Genomic DNA, 17,557 nt, shown 5'->3' with positions numbered 1-17,557 from the left:
AGAGTTAGTGCAGTAGGTCTGGGAGCTACATGGTACATGCTTGAGTTTCACTGGGTCTGTAAACATGCTCTCAATACAATCCACGGTTCAGGTGATATACTGTTTATCTTGATGGGACGTGCGCTTGAGTGGGGAACATTAAGATGTAACTGCATAGTGGACCTGCTGTTCATTATGGTCTACCGGTACTTACCATCATGTTTATCTACAAGTCACACAACGACTCTGTGGATTTATTCATGGATTCAGCAAAGTGTTCAAAGTTGTAAATGGTTTTAGGAAGGAAATTACTACCTTATTTAAAATTGCCCAACCAGAAAACAACTCAGTCCTTCTTCCTCCACAGTGAATGCTCAGGACAATGAGGACCACGTCCCGCTCCACTTCTGTGCCCGTTTCGGCCACCATGAAGTGGTCCACTTCCTGTTGCAGGGCAACTTTGAGCTACAGCCTCACTCTGTCAACATCTACGGAGACACCCCTCTCCACCTGTGAGTTAACTAATGATACAGTACATCATAATGATAAGAACATCTGGGGTGAAACCATTTAGAGTACAACACGGGGGAAATAGACAGAGAATGATTTCACTGGCTCATGTCAGTACCCTCTGAGGAGTTCAGCAGCAGATTGAAATCTACTGGGGCTGTATGTATCAAGTGTCTCAGAGTTGGAGTGCTGATCTACAATCTGCTCCCGCCATCTATGTAACCGTTATTCATTGTGATCTAAACTCACAACTGATCCTAAATCAGTGCTCCTACTCTGAGACACTTGATCACTAAGGGATTTACATGATCCACACACACCAACACAGTCATGAAGAAGGCACGACAATGCCTCTTCACCCCCAGGAGGCAGAAAAATGTTAGCATGGGCCCGCAGATAAGACTTCTAAATAGATGAGTCCACAAAATAGCTACCCTGACTATCGGCATTGACCCTCTTTTGCAGTAACTCTTTTGACTCATCACATACGTACGCTGCTGCTACTGTTAATGATCTATCTTGTTGCTTAGTCACTTTACCCCTACCCATATCTACCTCATACCCCTACCCATATTTACCTCATACCCCTACCCATATCTACCTCATACCCCTGCCCATATCTACCTCATACCCATGCATATATCTACCTCATACCCCTGCCCATATCTACCTCATACCCATATCTACCTCATACCCCTGCCCATATCTACCTCATACCCCTACCCATATCTACCTCATACCCCTACCCATATCTACCTCATACCCCTGCCCATATCTACCTCATACCCCTGCCCATATCTACCTCATACCCCTACCCATCTCTACCTCATACCCCTACCCATATCTACCTCATATCCCTGCACATATCTACCTCATACCCATGCACATATCTACCTCATACTCATGCCCATATCTACATCATACCCATGCCCATATCTACCTCATACCCATGCCCATATCTACCTCATACCCATGCCCATATCTACCTCATACCCCTGTCCAATTCTACCTCATACCCCTGCCCATATCTACCTCATACCCCTACCCATATCTACCTCATACCCCTACCCATATCTACCTCATATCCCTGCACATATCTACCTCATACCCATGCACATATCTACCTCATACCCCTGCCCATATCTACCCCATACCCCTGCCCATATCTACCTCATACCCCTACCCATATCTACCTCATACCCCTACCCATATCTACCTCATATCCCTGCACATATCTACCTCATACCCATGCACATATCTACCTCATACCCCTGCCCATATCTACCTCATACCCCTGCCCATATCTACTTCATACCCCTGCCCATATCTACCTCATACCCATGCCCATATCTACCTCATACCCATGCCCATATCTACCTCATACTCATGCCCATATCTACCTCATACCCCTGCCCATATCTACCTCATACCCCTACCCATATCTACCTCATACCCCTGCCCATATCTACCTCATACCCCTACCCATATCTACCTCATACCCATTCACATCAACTCGGTACTGGTTCCCCGTGTATATAGCAAAGTTATCGTTACTCATTGTGTATTTATTCCTCGTGTTATTATTTTTTCTATATTTTTCTCTCTGCATTGTTGGGAAGGGCCCGTAAGTAAGCATTTCACTGTTAGTCTACACCTGTTATTTACAAAGCATGTGAGAAATAAAGTGTGATTTGATTTGATACATATGGCCTCTGGTCTTATTCACTGAGACTGATAAAAGCGTCTACGATCTCTTTATGTGTCTAGCTGTATCTGCAACTCATTGCGCCTGTGTTCCACAGGGCCTGCTACAATGGCAAGTTTGAGGTGGTGAAGGAGATAGTGCAGCTGTCAGGCACAGAGAGTCTGTCCAAGGAGAACATATTTAGCGAGACCGCCTTTCACAGGTAATAACCCTAGTGTACCTCTATGAGTTGCCTTCTCCGTCTGTACTGGTCCAAGGTAACAGCAGTGTCTACCTCTCTCCACAGTGCCTGCACCTATGGGAAGAGTCTGGAGATGGTCAAGTTCCTGCTCGGTCAGAACGCCATGAGCATCAACCATCAGGGCCGAGACGGACACACAGGTGGCTATGTCTCCTCGTTACCTAATCTAGGGCCAGGAGGTTTTCCCTGGCCAGGTCACACGATCAGAACAATATCCTGACCCTAATGATAAAGTATGACTGAGGCCAGGAGTTTTTGTTGACCAGAACTGAAGAGGAAAAGCTCTTGGCCCTACAAATAACATCTAAACCACCCGAGAGCACTTAATAAGATCTAGTTCCAATTAAAATTAGTTTTGCAGCAATAGTCATACATAAAAAACTACCTTGACGATTGGCAAGGACTTCTAAACCAGCCGAAAGCACTCAATACGTTCAAGTTCCAACTTTGTTATCCCAGAGGGAAATACGTTTTGCAACAATAGTCATACATAAAAAATGACTTTGACAATTGGCAAGGACTTCAACACAAATAAGGTCCATATGAATGGGAGAAGAGCGGTTGATCTGACTGCTTAGGCTAATAACCTTTGAACCCTGTCACTATCTCTGTAGGTCTGCACAGTGCATGTTTCCACGGCCACATACGTCTGGTCCAGTTCCTATTGGACAGCGGGGCTGACATGAACCTGGTGGCTTGTGACCCCAGCCGGTCCAGTGGGGAGAAGGAGGAGCAGACCTGCCTCATGTGGGCCTATGAGAAAGGTTAGTCAGTGATGGACACATGGGTCTGTCCAATGGGAGGCCACAGACAAAGCTATATCTCAGAAAGGCTAGATTTTGTAATTAGAGCTGAGATGATAACATTTTTACTAGATCTCTTTTTCACAGATGATTGACTTTGCTTGAATTGTGAGAAGGATGGTTTGTAACTTTCAGAGATTTGACGTTGCTAGGAAACCTTGACAGTACTGTACACTGAGTAATTGTTTGTAATTGATTTTACTCTCTCACACTGTCACCCTACCCCTGTCTCAGTAAGAATAAATAGTGAGAGTATAAGTAATAGTAGTGACTGTAGTACTACATAGTAGTAGTAGTCACTGTAGTACTGCCCAGTAGTATTAGTAGTAGTATTAGTAGTCGTTGGCATACATGTCGTAATGACTGTACTATTACCCAGTAGTAGTCAGTGGGGAACCATCAGGGCCATCTACGCCCTCAGAGAGGGCCTAAGGATAGATACAAATCGGTATATATTTTTATATATTATAATTTGTAATTTTGTTTTCATTGATTAATATTTTTTTGCCTTAATTGTAGTGATCTTCCTATTGAATTTCTTCAGTTTGTGTTGGAAAAAGAAGGGTTAATATCCAAGAGAAAAGAACATCCAATCTGAATTTTTCTTTGGTAGTCTCTTGGTAGAAATAATCTAGCTAGGCTCAACGCTCATTGGCTAGGCCTTCAGGTTTGAATAGAAGGCACCAGCCAACGCCATTGACATTGACTTCAATTAGAGCAGCATTTTGGAATGACAGTAGAATCAACCAATCACAAATTGTCTTGTAATCGGTGGTACAATTGTATGATGCCTCAGTATACGTCACTAATTCAGAGCCAATAGCGAATAGTAGTAGTAGTAATAGTAGTAGTAGTAGTAGTAGTAGTAGGTAGTAGGTAGTAGTAGTAGTAGTAGTAGTAGTAGGTAGTAGGTAGTAGTAGTAGTACTAGTAGTAGTAGTAGTAGTCGTCAGATCAACATTATTCTCCCACCAGGGGGAAATTCATTTGGTCATGTGCTTAAAAACACGATACATGAAAACACAGAAACTACACAATATAATTAATACAAAGTGCTATAGCTACACATTTAAAGTGAAAGTGCAATATGCTGTAAACTCGAGGGACCAACAGACTATCTATTTTACAGCCTAATGGCTGTTGGAATAAAAGAGTCCCCATATCGATCTGTTTTGATTTTCTTTTGAAGAAGTCTCTTTCCCCTTGTCTGGCTGCTGCTGTGACTGAGTTTTGAGTGAAGGGGATGAGTACTGTCCTGTAAAATATTTTCAAGTTTTAGGAGGATCAGTTTTGTGTACAGGCTGATTCTTGATCTATACCAATTATCCTTCCCGCCGTCTTAATCAAGCACTGAAGCTTGACGTAGTCTTGCTCTCGCATGTTTCTAAACACGCATATCAGACCAAAGGACAGCGCACTCTGCAGGACAGATTTATAGAACATTTGTAAGATATGGCAGTCAACATTAAAATTGTTCAGTTTGCTTAAAGAAAACATTCTCTGTTGCAATTTATTTATCTTTGCAAAGGCATACTCATTGAATTTCAGTTTGTCTATTTCGATTCCCAGGTATTTATATATGGTCACTATCAACTGATTCCCCATTGATCTTCGTAGGGGGTAGTGGAGTTTTGTTGCTTCTGAAATCGATTTCCATCTCTTTTATTTTCTTAATGTTTATTTCAAGAAAGTTATCTGCACACCACTGGACGAATTTTGCTGTTTCTCTGTCAAAACCTTGAAAAGAGGCTTGGTCTGGGTTGAGGAAACCCACAACACCGGTGTCATCTGCATGTCAGAGGCTTGACAATCATTTATGTACAGTGTGTACAGTGTGTACAGTATCGGTGAAAGTATGCAACCTTGAGGTGCTCCCGTATTCACTGTTCTAGATGTAGAGATGACGGAGTTAAACTTCACTTGTTGAGTACGGTTCACAAGGAAACTGTTAATTCATTGATCAGTAGAGAGTTGACATCCAAATTCAACAGTTTATCCAGCAGTAGGTGGGGTTGGATGGTGTTAAACGCGCTACTGAAGTCAATGAATACAATTTTCACTAGGCTATTTGCCTTTCTAAATGTTTGAAGATATTGTTCAGCATGACCAGTAACTCATCATCAGCACCTCTGGAGGCACGGTAGGTGAATTGGTTTGGATCTAATTGGGATGAGAAACCAGAAATAATTAGTTTTTGAATTATTTTTTCAAAACATTTCATAGGTACAGATGTCAGGGCTACAGGGCGTAAACCGGTCCACTACTGTCAGGATGGCGGTGTTGCCATCAGACTGGGGAAGACCCATGACGAAGTCTAGGGATATGTGAGACCAGGGACGTGAGGGACAGGCAGTGGTTGAAGAAGACCAGCCGGAGCTTGCCGAGAAGTCTTGATCTGCGCACAGAGCATCAAATCAAATCAAAGTGTATTTGTCACGTGGGCCGAATACAACAGGTGTAGACCTTTACAGTGAAATGCTTACTTACAGGCTCTAACCAATAGTGCAAAAAAGGTATTAGGTGAACAGTAAGTAGGTAAAGAAAAAAATAACAGTAAAAAGACAGGCAATCTACATTTTTTTTTACATTTTAGTCATTAAGCAAACGCTCTTATCCAGAGCGACTTACAGTAGTGAATGCATACATTTGATCCATTTTTCCGTACTGGTCCCCCGTGGGAATCGAACCCACAACCCTGCAAACACCATGCTCTACCAACTGAGCCACACGGGACCATATACAGTAGCGAGGCTACATACAGACACCAGTTAGTCAGGCTGATTGAGGTAGTATGTACATGTAGATATGGTTAAAGTGACTATGCATATATGATGAACAGAGAGTAGCAGTAGCGTAAAAGAGGGGTTGGCTGGTGGTGGGTGGGACACAATGCAGATAGCTCGGTTAGCCAATGTGCGGGAGCACTGGTTGGTCGGCCCAATTGAGGTAGTATGTACATGAATGTATAGTTAAAGTGACTATGCATATATGATAAACAGAGAGTAGCAGCAACGTAAAAAGAGGGGTTGGGGGGGAGGGGGTTGGGGGGGCACACAATGCAAATAGTCCGGGTAGCCATTTGATTACCTGTTCAGGAGTCTTATGGCTTGGGGGTAAAAACTGTTGAGAAGCCTTTTTGTCCTAGACTTGGCACTCCAGTACCGCTTGCCATGCGGTAGTAGAGAGAACAGTCTATGACTGGGGTGTCTGGGGTCTTTGACAATTTTTAGGGCCTTCCTCTGACACCGCCTGGTGTAGAGGTCCTGGATGGCAGGCAGCTTAGCCCCAGTGATGTACTGGGCCGTACGCACTACCCTCTGTAGTGCCTTGCGGTCAGAGGCCGAGCAATTGCCGTACCAGGCAGTGATGCAACCAGTCAGGATGCTCTCGATGTTGCAGCTGTAGAACCTTTTGCGGATCTCAGGACACATGCCAAATCTTTTTAGTTTCCTGAGGGGGAATAGGCTTTGTCGTGCCCTCTTCACGACTGTCTTGGTGTGATTGGACCATTCTAGTTTGTTGTTGATGTGGACACCAAGGAACTTGAAACTCTCAACCTGCTCCACTACAGCCCCGTCAATGAGAATGGGGGAGTGCTCGGTCCTCCTTTTCTTGTAGTCCACAATCATGTCCTTTGTCTTGGTTACGTTGAGGGATAGGTTGTTATTCTGGCACCACTCGGCCAGGTCTCTGACCTCCTCCCTATAGGCTGTCTCATCGTTGTCGCTGATCAGGCCTACCACTGTTGTGTCGTCTGCAAACGTAATGATGGTGTTGGAGTCATGCCTGGCCATGCAGTCGTGGGTGAACAGGGAGTACACCACTGGGGAGCTCCAGTGTTGAGGATCAGCGTAACAGATGTGTTGCTACCTACCCTCACCATCTGGGGGCAGCCCGTCAGGAAGTCCAGGATCCAGTTGCAGAGGGAGGTGTTTAGTCCCAGGATCCTTAGCTTAGTGATGAGCTTTGAGGGTACTATGGTGTTGAACGCTGAGCTGTAGTCAATGAATAGCATTCTCACATAAGTGTTCCTTTTGTCCAGGTGGGAAAGGGCAGTGTGGAGTGCAATAGAGATTGCATCATCTGTGGATCTGTTTCGGTGGTATGCAAATTGGAGTGGGTCTAGGGTTTCACGGATAATGGTGTTGATGTGAGCCATTACCAACCTTTCAAAGCACTTCATGCAGGCAGCGACAAACGCGGAGACGTCCGGGACCATGGTAGTCCACAAAAAGCGTTACCGCATACAGGTCAGGGTTCGACGGGAGCCCAGCTGGCAGGCAAACCTGGAGGAATGGGCCCACTCCAGGACCGATGAGGGGACAGCATCAGGCACAAACATCCGGTTATCTGGCCCCCACCCACGGGGTTCGGCTGGGAACGCTGTGCCTCACAGACATGCTTCCCTATTCCCCAGCTGAGTGCCGTCGAGGTGGGAAGGATGGTCTCGGGGTCCGAGGGTGTAGCCTTGGGGCTATAGCGGCGTGACAGCGCATCCGGCTTGATTTTCTTGGATCCTGGTCGGTAGGAGAAGGAGAAGTTAACCTCTATGGGCTTGCGTCCCACCTACTCAACAGCCAGTGTAATCCCGTGGCGCGTTATTCAAATACCTCAAAAATGCAAAAACTTCAATTTTTCAAACATATGACTATTTTACACCATTTTAAAGACAAGACTCTTGTTAATCTAACCACACTGTCTGATTTCAAAAAGGCTTTACAACGAAAGCAAAACATTAGATTATGTCAGCAGAGTACCCAGCCAGAAATAATCAGACACCCATTTTTCAAGCTAGCATATAATGTCACATAAACCCAAACCACAGCTAAATGCAGCACTAACCTTTGATGATCTTCATCAGATGACAACCCTAGGACATTATGTTATACAATACATGCATGTTTTGTTCAATCAAGTTCATATTTATATCAAAAACCAGCTTTTTACATTAGCATGTGACTAGCATGTGACTAGCATTCCCACCGAACACTGCCGGTGAATTTACTAAATTACTCACGATAAACGTTCACAAAAAACATAACAATTATTTTAAGAATTATAGATACAGAACTCCTCTATGCACTCGATATGTCCGATTTTAAAATAGCTTTTCGGTGAAAGCACATTTTGCAATATTCTCAGTAGATAGCCCGGCATCACAGGGCTAGCTATTTAGACACCCAGCAAGTTTAGCACTCACCAAAGTCAGATTTACTATAAGAAAAATGTTATTACCTTTGCTGTTCTTCGTCAGAATGCACTCCCAGGACTTCTACTTCAATAACAAATGTTGGTTTGGTCCCAAATAATCCATTGTTATATCCAAATAGCGGCGTTTTGTTCGTGCGTTCAAGACACTATCCGAAAGGGTAAATAAGGGTGACGAGCATGGCGCATTTCGTGACAAAAAATTCTAAATATTCCATTACCGTACTTCGAAGCATGTCAACCGCTGTTTAAAATCAATTTTTATGCCATTTTTCTCGTAAAAAAGCGATAATATTCTGACCGGGAATCTGCGTTTAGGTAAACAGACGAAAGAAAATAAAGCATGGGGTCGACTCGGGCACGCGCCTAAGCCCATAGTACTCTGATCGGCCACTTGCCAAACGCGATAATGTGTTTCAGCCAGAGGCTGCCTCGATATCATTCCGCTTTTTCCCGGGCTCTGAGAGCCTATGGGAGCCGTAGGAAGTGTCACGTTATAGCAAAGATCCTCAGTCTTCAATAAAAAGAGCCAAGATGAACAACAACTTGTCAGACAGGCCACTTCCTTCATGGAATCTTCTCAGGTTTTGGCCTGCCATATGAGTTCTGTTATACTCACAGACACCATTCAAACAGTTTTAGAAACTTTAGGGTGTTTTCTATCCAAAGCCAATAATTATATGCATATTCTAGTTACTGGGCAGGACTAGTAACCAGATTAAATCGGGTACGTTTTTTATCCGGCCGTGTCAATACTGCCCCCTAGCCCTAACAGGTTAAATTGTGTGAAAAGCAGGGCCCACCTAGCGTGCCAGGAATTGAGACGCTTGGCGGTGCGGAGATATTCCAGGTTCTTGTGGTCCGTCCACACAATGAACGGATGTTCCGCCCCCTCCAACCAGTGTATCCACTCCTCCAACACCATCTTCACTGTGAGAAGCTCACGATTACCCACATCGTAGTTCCTCTCCGTGGCATTCAGATGATGGGAGAAGAAGGTGCAGGGATGTAACTTGAGGTCCAGGGCAGAACGCTGGGACAGGACAGCCCCCACTCCGATATCCGAATCATCGGCCTCCACCACTAACTGACGGGACGGGTCAGGATGAACCAATATGGGAGCAGTGGTGAAGCGGTGCTTGAGGTCCCAGAACGCCCAGTCAGCAGTTGGGGAAGCCAGGGTGCTGTAACCCTGGATAAAGAGACGATAGAAGTTGGCAAATCTCAGGAAACTTTGCAGCTGCACTCTAGACGTAGGCTGGGGCCAATCTCACCTTCCCGGGATCCATCTGTACATTCCCTGCAGCGATGATGTAACCAAGGAAGGGGAAGGGAGAGCGATGGAATTTGCATTTCTATGCTTTCACAAAAAGCTGGTTCTCCAGGAGGCGCTGGAGGGCCTGTCGGATGTGGAGCACGTGTTATTGGGCTGAGTGGTAGAAAACAAGGATGTCATCGAGGTAGACGAAAATGAACCGGTTCAACATGTCGCTGGCACCAGCAGTTCAGTCTATGAGGGGATTGTGTCGCTGGAGCCAAGATAATCTCAATACCACGGGAACCTGAGAAGACTTAATCAGAGGTTGATGGGAGTGGTATTGGGAGTGACCCGGCCTATAGAGTGCCCGTCCAGCACTCTAATGTCCATGGAAATGGAGAGGGGCTGAGTGGGGATGCCCAGCTCGGGCGCCAGGGTAGCGTCCAAAAAACTCTAATCTGCCCCAGAGTCGATGAGTATCTGGAGGGATTTCGACTGGTTCCCCCACAGCAGGATGGCATGGAAAGGGGTGCGAGTAAGGCAAGAGGAAAAGTTCACCATATGGCCCACCAGAGTACTCGTCCCTTCTTGATGAGCCTGAGTTTTTAATGGGCAGGTAGCTACGAAATGTCCCGTAGCGCCACATTATAGACAACTCTGGGTGTGGAGTCGGCGTAAGCACTCAGCCAGAGTCAATCTAGCGATGCCCAGGTGCATGGACTCTGAAGGAGGTGAGTCGGCAGCCCTCAGTGATTCACGAGAGAACTCGGGTGATGTCGGGTTCACTCAGACATGTAGACTTCGGCGGTCTCCAGGATTCCTTGGAGACGAGGTGGGAATCGATGGCGAACTAAGGTGACAGGGCACAGATTCCCTCTCCCTCCTACGTTGTCAAAGCCGCCCATCGATCCGGATGGTCATGGCTATGAGGGAGTCAAGGTCCATGAGCAGTTCCCGGGCTGCGAGCTCATCTTTGATCACCTCCAATAATCCGTGATGGAACATGTTGAACAATGCTTCTGGGTTCCAGGCACTCTTAGCCACCAAAATGCGAAAATCCATCGCATAGTCTACCACACTACGGGAGTCTTGACGTAGCTGGAGCAGCTTATGAGCAGCCTCTCTCCCGGGCAATGACGAATCAAACACTTTTCGAACTTCCGCCACATACTCCTCCAGACTGAGGCAAATGGTGGACTTTTGCTCCCACACCGCCGTAGCCCAGGCGAGTGCCCTCCCGGACATTTAGCATTATGATGTATGCTATCCTTCAATGGTCAGAGGGAAATGAAGAAGGCTGCAACTCGAAAATGAGGGAGCACCGAGAGAAAAAAGCCCAGCAGGTTCCAGAATCTCCAGCGTAGGCGGGGTTCTCGGGACACTGGGGTAGGCTGGGAGATTACTGGTGTGACCCGCTGCCCAGTAGGGAATCCACTGAATTGCTCCAGCAATGTATCAACTGCCTTGTAATGGCGTTCTGTCAGGGTATGGAGTCCCTCCATAAAACATTGCAGTATCTCCTCATGTCTTCCAAAAGTGGCTCCTTGCAGGGAGACAGCATTGTGGAGCTGGTCTGTCTGCTGGGTTGGTCAAGACCAGTTCGTACTATCAGAACTCAGGATAAGACCCAGATGCAGACAGCTGGAGTCACAGATGTTTATTGACCTAAACAGGGCGTAGGCAAAAGACAGGTCAAAGGCAGGCAGAGGTCCGTAATTCAGGGCAGGCTTGTGGTCAGGGCAGGCAGAATGGTCAGAACCGGGGAAACTAGGGAACAGAACTTGAGAAAGCAGGGAGACTTGAAAACAGGCTGATAAGACCTGATAAGACAAGACAAACTGGCGATAGACAAATAGAGAACACAGGTATAAATACACTGGGTATAATGAGGAAGATGGGCGACACCTGCAGGGGGGTGGAGACAAGCACAAAAACAGGTGAAACAGATCAAGGTGTGACACTTTTGGCTTGTTGTTTTTAGGTATTGGGACAATCAGCAACTTCTTCCATAAATCTGGAATTATCCCACTTTTCAGTGACAGCTGGAAGTCTCTTGCTGCTGATGCCGTCTGGACCATATTATTTTTGTGGGTTGACACGTTGAAAGTATTGCTTGATGTCATTCACAGAGATCTGTATATCAACAGCTGGTATGCTGTCTATACTGTCCAAGGCCACTTTCTGTTGCGATGTAAAATCACACATGTCAAACCTACAATAGAAACTGTTCAAATAATTTGCAAAAGGAAGGTAATTTTCAACGGTCATACAATGTCTCTTTGGTTTGTATCCTGTGATGGTTTGTAGCCCTTGCCAGGCTTTCCTAATGTCCTTTAAAATGTTTTCTAATTTGTCTTTACATGCTGCCTTGCACTCCATGATTTTACTTTTCAGTTGCCTCTGAATAATTTTCCTTTCCTCTTTACTGCCACCTGATTTAAACACTTGTTTTTTTCTGGATGAAGAGCTCATTTAATTCCAGAGTTACCCACGGCTTATTATTGGGGAAGATGTTGACTTTCTTTTGGGGAATAACGAGATCCTCACAGAAACAGATGTACTCAGAGACAGTATCCGCTGCCTCTTCCAGGCCATCGGAGCTGTCCGTCAGGGCCGCCCAGTCAGTGGACTCAAAACAGTCCTGGAGGGCTTCAGTCGCTTCAGGAGTCCAGCTTTTAATCTCCACCTTTTTAGCCTTCTCTCGCTGCAGACGCGCTTTATAGACTGGGATGAGCTGAACCATGTTATGATCCGAACCCCCACGTTTGGGTAGTGCCTTAGAAAAATACGCACCTGGGATGTTACCATAACAGAGGTCCAGACAGACTTCACCTGGGATATTACCATAACAGAGGTCCAGACAGACTTCACCTGGGATATTACCATAACAGAGGTCCAGACAGGCTTCACCTGGGATGTTACTATAACAGAGGTCCAGACAGGCTTCATTTCGGGTAGGACATGTAACATATTTCTGATATGATGGTAAGTGTTCAGATAGATTGCACATTTTAAAGTCTCCCATGGTTAACTTTACTGCTTCAGGTGACTCAGGACTACCTGGCCTGATGACTCATTGCTGTCCCCAGTCCACCTGGTCGTGCTGCTGCTCCAGTTTCAACTGTTCTGGTAGTTCTGGGGGGGGGTGCCCCTGTGACAACAATTTTGGACCCCCTTGTGGCCCCCCTAAATGTGGAGTATGAAATCATTTTTACATAACAAATTTTTGCTATCATTCTTTTTTAAAATCCATTATTAGACAGTGGCAACGTGGAACACTAATGATTATGAACATGGTCTTTTGCCTGCTAATGCCTGCAATGTAGTGAAGAAAACGATATGACAACAATAACGTCTAATGTAACTGGCCCCTCTAACAGTACAACTGGCCCCAGCTTGGCCCCCCCAGTTGAAATGGTCTAGAACCGCCACTCGGCTATGGAACCCTGACCTGTTCACCGGACGTGCTACCTTGTCCCGGACCTGCTGTTTTTGACTCTCTCTCTCTACCGCACCTGCTGTCTCTAACTCTGAATGATCGGCTATGAAAAGCCAACTGAAATTTACTCCTGAGGTGCTGACCTGTTGAACCTTCTACAACCACTGTGATTATTATTATTTGACCCTGCTGGTCATCTATGAACGTTTGAGCATCTTGGCCATGTACTGTTATAATATCCACCCGGCACAGCCAGAAGAGGACTGGCCACACCTCAGAGCCTGGTTCCTCTCTAGGTTTCTTCCTACTGTCGTGTCTTTGGCTATGCCGGATTAAGTGATATGACATGCTAACCTATAAAATTCTTTCTCTGTAATTAATATTACCTGATTAAACTAATCATGTAAATGTAATTAACTAGAAAGTCGGGACACCACGGAAGAGTGTTTATAGAGCCGTTATCTTCCGAATAAACTCTTAAAGACCGATTTATATTTTACATCGATAGCAGTCAATATTAACCCTTATCTTATTTTCAGTCTCATAATGAAAGTTGTAAATTCTTGGCTATCTTCACGAACCCTGGCTAACAAGTTGAATCAGCAATACAAAATTGGGTTTAATCATTTATTTACTAAATACCTAAACTAATCACACAGAATTACAAATACACAGAATACAAATTATGTCATACAGAAAACGTCCCTGGTGGACGGAACCTGTATGATGGCTGGTTACACAAAGGAAAGGGGGTTGGGCTTGAATGAAAGAGCGGGAAGACTTAGGAACAAAGAAACAGCAGCTATGCTATCGTAAATACATTATCTTATGCATTACTAAATTACCGCCCATTTGGAAAAGGAAAATGCAATAAATATTTACTCTGAGCTGCGCTTCGGTATATTGGTCGTAGATGCTGGCCGGGTTGGCCAACAGATCTTCCTGTCCTCGGAAGAATGTCTCTGGTGGTAAATTGGATACGTGGTGGTATCTTCGTCTGTTCGTTGTTAGACTGGATCTGTCGTCCGTCCTTTCCTAGCCCACGTCTACAGCGGCCGCTGCTAACTCAACGGCTAGGAAGTATCACTTCTGTTGTGAATAAGCTCAAAGTTCATACCATTCGCCACCAAAGCTCACGCCGAGGTTGGCTTAGTTCTGTACTTGACGTGTGTCCTTCTAACGTAGAGGCTGCAGACCTCACGTACTGGAACATGTGGTTATCTTTTCGTCAAAGGCTTATATAGTGGAGAGGGGGAAGGATGTGTTTCATCGCTTATAACCCCTGTCTCTTCACAGGGGTGGGCCACTGATCAAGCAGGGCACTTTCCTTATGAAAACCCAATTCTCTCATTTGGAAGCTAAAATTACATTTAATCTCCTAACAAACAATTTCAATATCAAACATTTCAATTGCATAACAATTCCATGTGACTCTGATAACTAGAGGGTGTATACTTTCCCAGGTACAGTTTATGTCGTCCTGTCATCAGTCATAATGTCTCAGATGACAACCGAACTGACATCCATACTCATTACGTTCCAAAGCATATTTCCAACTGGTTTTATTACCAAAATATGGTTCCTTTCCCCATTTGTTTGATGTTCCCAGACTCTCTATATTTAACACAGGGTATTCAGCAGTCCTTCAGTAGGGTCAGAAAGAGAGGGGAAGGGAGAAAGGTATTTATGGGGGGGGTCACAAACCTTACCCACAGGCCAAGTTTTTCCTTGCCACCGTGCTTCTACATCTGCATTGCTTTCTGTTTGGTGTTTTAGGCTGGATTTCTGTATAGCACTTTGTGACATTGGCTGATGTAAAAAGGGCTTTATAAATACATTTGATTGATTGACTCTGTCTCAGCCTAGGATACAAGGTCATGAGTCACGTTGGCACCTATTTGGGTGTCAGTGGAGGGGGCTATGTAAACAGTAAATAGTCAGACCTGATTTATTTTCCATGGCAGGTAGTATGGTCAGAGTTTAATGTCTTTAGTACAGACCTGGTGCTTAGTTGTAATATTGGCAGGAATTGCAATATTTCTCGTTGATAAATGCACAAACTCCACCACCTTTTCTCTTACCAGAGTTGATGTTTCAGTCCATTCTAACAATTGTGTAGCCATCCAGCTCCACAATGGAGTCGGGATCCTGTTACGTAAGCCAGGTCTCAGATAGACAGATCAGGCAGGATTGTTGGTACTCTGAGAGGTGTTGGGTACAAGCCCAGTCTTATTCCTTATGCTTTGTACATGTCCATCCATAATAGATGGAAGAGGTGTTCTGAAGGGCTGTTTTTTAATCTGATTCTGAATTCCTCCTCTACCACCACACTTCCTTGGTTTAGATGTCTTTTCTTGGGAAAATGTTGATTTATTAATTGTGGTATTCCATTGCAGTGTAGACTTGCAGCAAAGGGTCGGAGATTAAGCAGGACATCTCTAATGTATGATATCCGCGGTTGCGGCTTGCTGTATCCATCGAAGGTTAGATTGACAGCTTGTTTGGTACATTTCACAACAACAACAAAAAAGATTAAAACTAACAGTCAAAGTACTGCTATTTGCCTCATTATTAGTTATCCGATTGATTAACACTAAAAACTTGGTTGATTGAGGTGAATCGCAATTTTAAAACCCTTTAGACAAAAAAACTACTAGTAGTAGTCCTACATGTATTATTATTATTATTATTATTATTATTATTATTATTATTATTATTATTATCAGTAGTAGTCATACATGTAGTAGTAGTAGTCATACATGTAGTTGTCATACATGTAGTAGTAGTAATCATACATGTAGTAGTAGTAATCATACATACATGTAGTAGTAATCATACATACATGTAGTAGTCATACATGTAGTAGTAGTAATCATACATACATGTAGTAGTAATCATACATACATGTAGTAGTCATACATGTAGTAATCATACATACATATAGTAGTCATACATGTAGTAGTAGTAATCATACATACAGTAGTAGTAATCATACATACATGTAGTAGTAATCATACATACATGTAGTAGTCATACATGTAGTAGTAGTCATACATGTAGTAGTAGTCATACATGTAGTAGTAGTAGTCATACATGTAGTAGTAGTAATCATACACACATGTAGTAGTAATCATACAAACATGTAGTAGTCATACACATAGTAGGAGTCATACATGTAGTATAGTAGTCATACATGTAGTAGTCATACATGTAGTAGTAGTAATCATACATACATGTAGTAGTAATCATACAAACATGTAGTAGTCATACATGTAGTAGTAGTCATACATGTAGTAGTCATACATTTAGTAGTAGTCATACATGTAGTAGTCATACATGTAGTAGTAGTAATCATACATGTAGTAGTAGTAATCATACATGTAGTAGTAGTAATCATACATACAGTAGTAGTAATCATACATGCAGTAGTAGTAGTAGTAGTCATACATGTAGTAGTAGTAGTCATACATACATGTAGTAGTCATACATGTAGTAGTAGTAATCATATATGTAGTAGTAGTAGTCATACATGTAGTAGTCATACATGTAGTAGTAATCATACATGTAGAAGTAGTAGTAATCATACATGTAGTAGTAGTAGTCATACATGTAGTAGTAGTAGTCATACATGTAGTAGTCATACATGTAGTAGTAGTAATCATACATGTAGTAGTAGTAGTAATCATACATGTAGCAGTAGTAATCATACATATATGTAGTAGTCATACATGTAGTAGTAGTAATCATACATGTAGTAGTAGTAGTAGTCATACATGTAGTAGTAGTAGTCATACATGTAGTAGTAGTCATACATGTAGTAGTAGTAGTAATCATACATGCAGTAGTAGTAGTAGTAGTCATACATGTAGTAGTCATACATGTAGTAGTAGTAGTCATACATGTAGTAGTCATACATGTAGCAGTAGTAATCATACATACATGTAGTAGTAATCATACATACATGTAGTAGTCATACATGTAGTAGTCATACATGTAGTAGTAGTAATCATACATGTAGTAGCAGTAGTAATCATGCATGTAGTAGTAGTAGTCATACATACATGTAGTAGTCATACATGTAGTAGTAGTAATCATACATGTAGTAGAAGTAATCATACATGTAGTAGTAGTAGTCATACATGTAGTAGTAGTAATCATACATGTAGTAGAAGTAATCATACATGTAGTAGTAGTAGTCATACATACATGTAGTAGTCATACATGTAGTAGTAGTAATCATACAGTAGTAGTAATCATACATACATGTAGTAGTCACACATGTAGTAGTAGTAATCATACATGTAGTAGTAGTAGTCATACATGTAGTAGTAGTAGTCATACATATAGTAGTAGTAGTAGTTGTAGTAGTAGTATTAATCATACATGCAGTAGTAGTAGTAGTAGTCATACATGTA

General features: G+C 43.5%; 1 protein-coding gene across 2 annotated transcripts in view; it reads left to right on the top strand.

Moving 5' to 3' along the window:
• Positions 1-17,557, top strand: part of tnni3k (TNNI3 interacting kinase) — a 53,393-nt gene that overhangs the window by 12,541 nt on the left and 23,295 nt on the right. For both annotated transcript variants that reach the window (XM_014149516.2, XM_014149515.2), the window contains exons 8-11: positions 347-491; positions 2,292-2,396; positions 2,481-2,575; positions 3,050-3,199. In XM_014149516.2, the coding sequence (XP_014004991.1) occupies positions 347-491; positions 2,292-2,396; positions 2,481-2,575; positions 3,050-3,199 (495 nt within the window). The remainder of the gene's footprint in view (positions 1-346; positions 492-2,291; positions 2,397-2,480; positions 2,576-3,049; positions 3,200-17,557) is intronic.

Source organism: Salmo salar, chromosome ssa16 (genome assembly GCF_905237065.1).
Source record: "Salmo salar chromosome ssa16, Ssal_v3.1, whole genome shotgun sequence".
Lineage (NCBI taxonomy): Eukaryota > Metazoa > Chordata > Actinopteri > Salmoniformes > Salmonidae > Salmo > Salmo salar.
The sequence above is the reverse complement of the archived record's forward strand: the minus strand, read 5'-3'. Positions and strand labels throughout refer to the sequence as shown.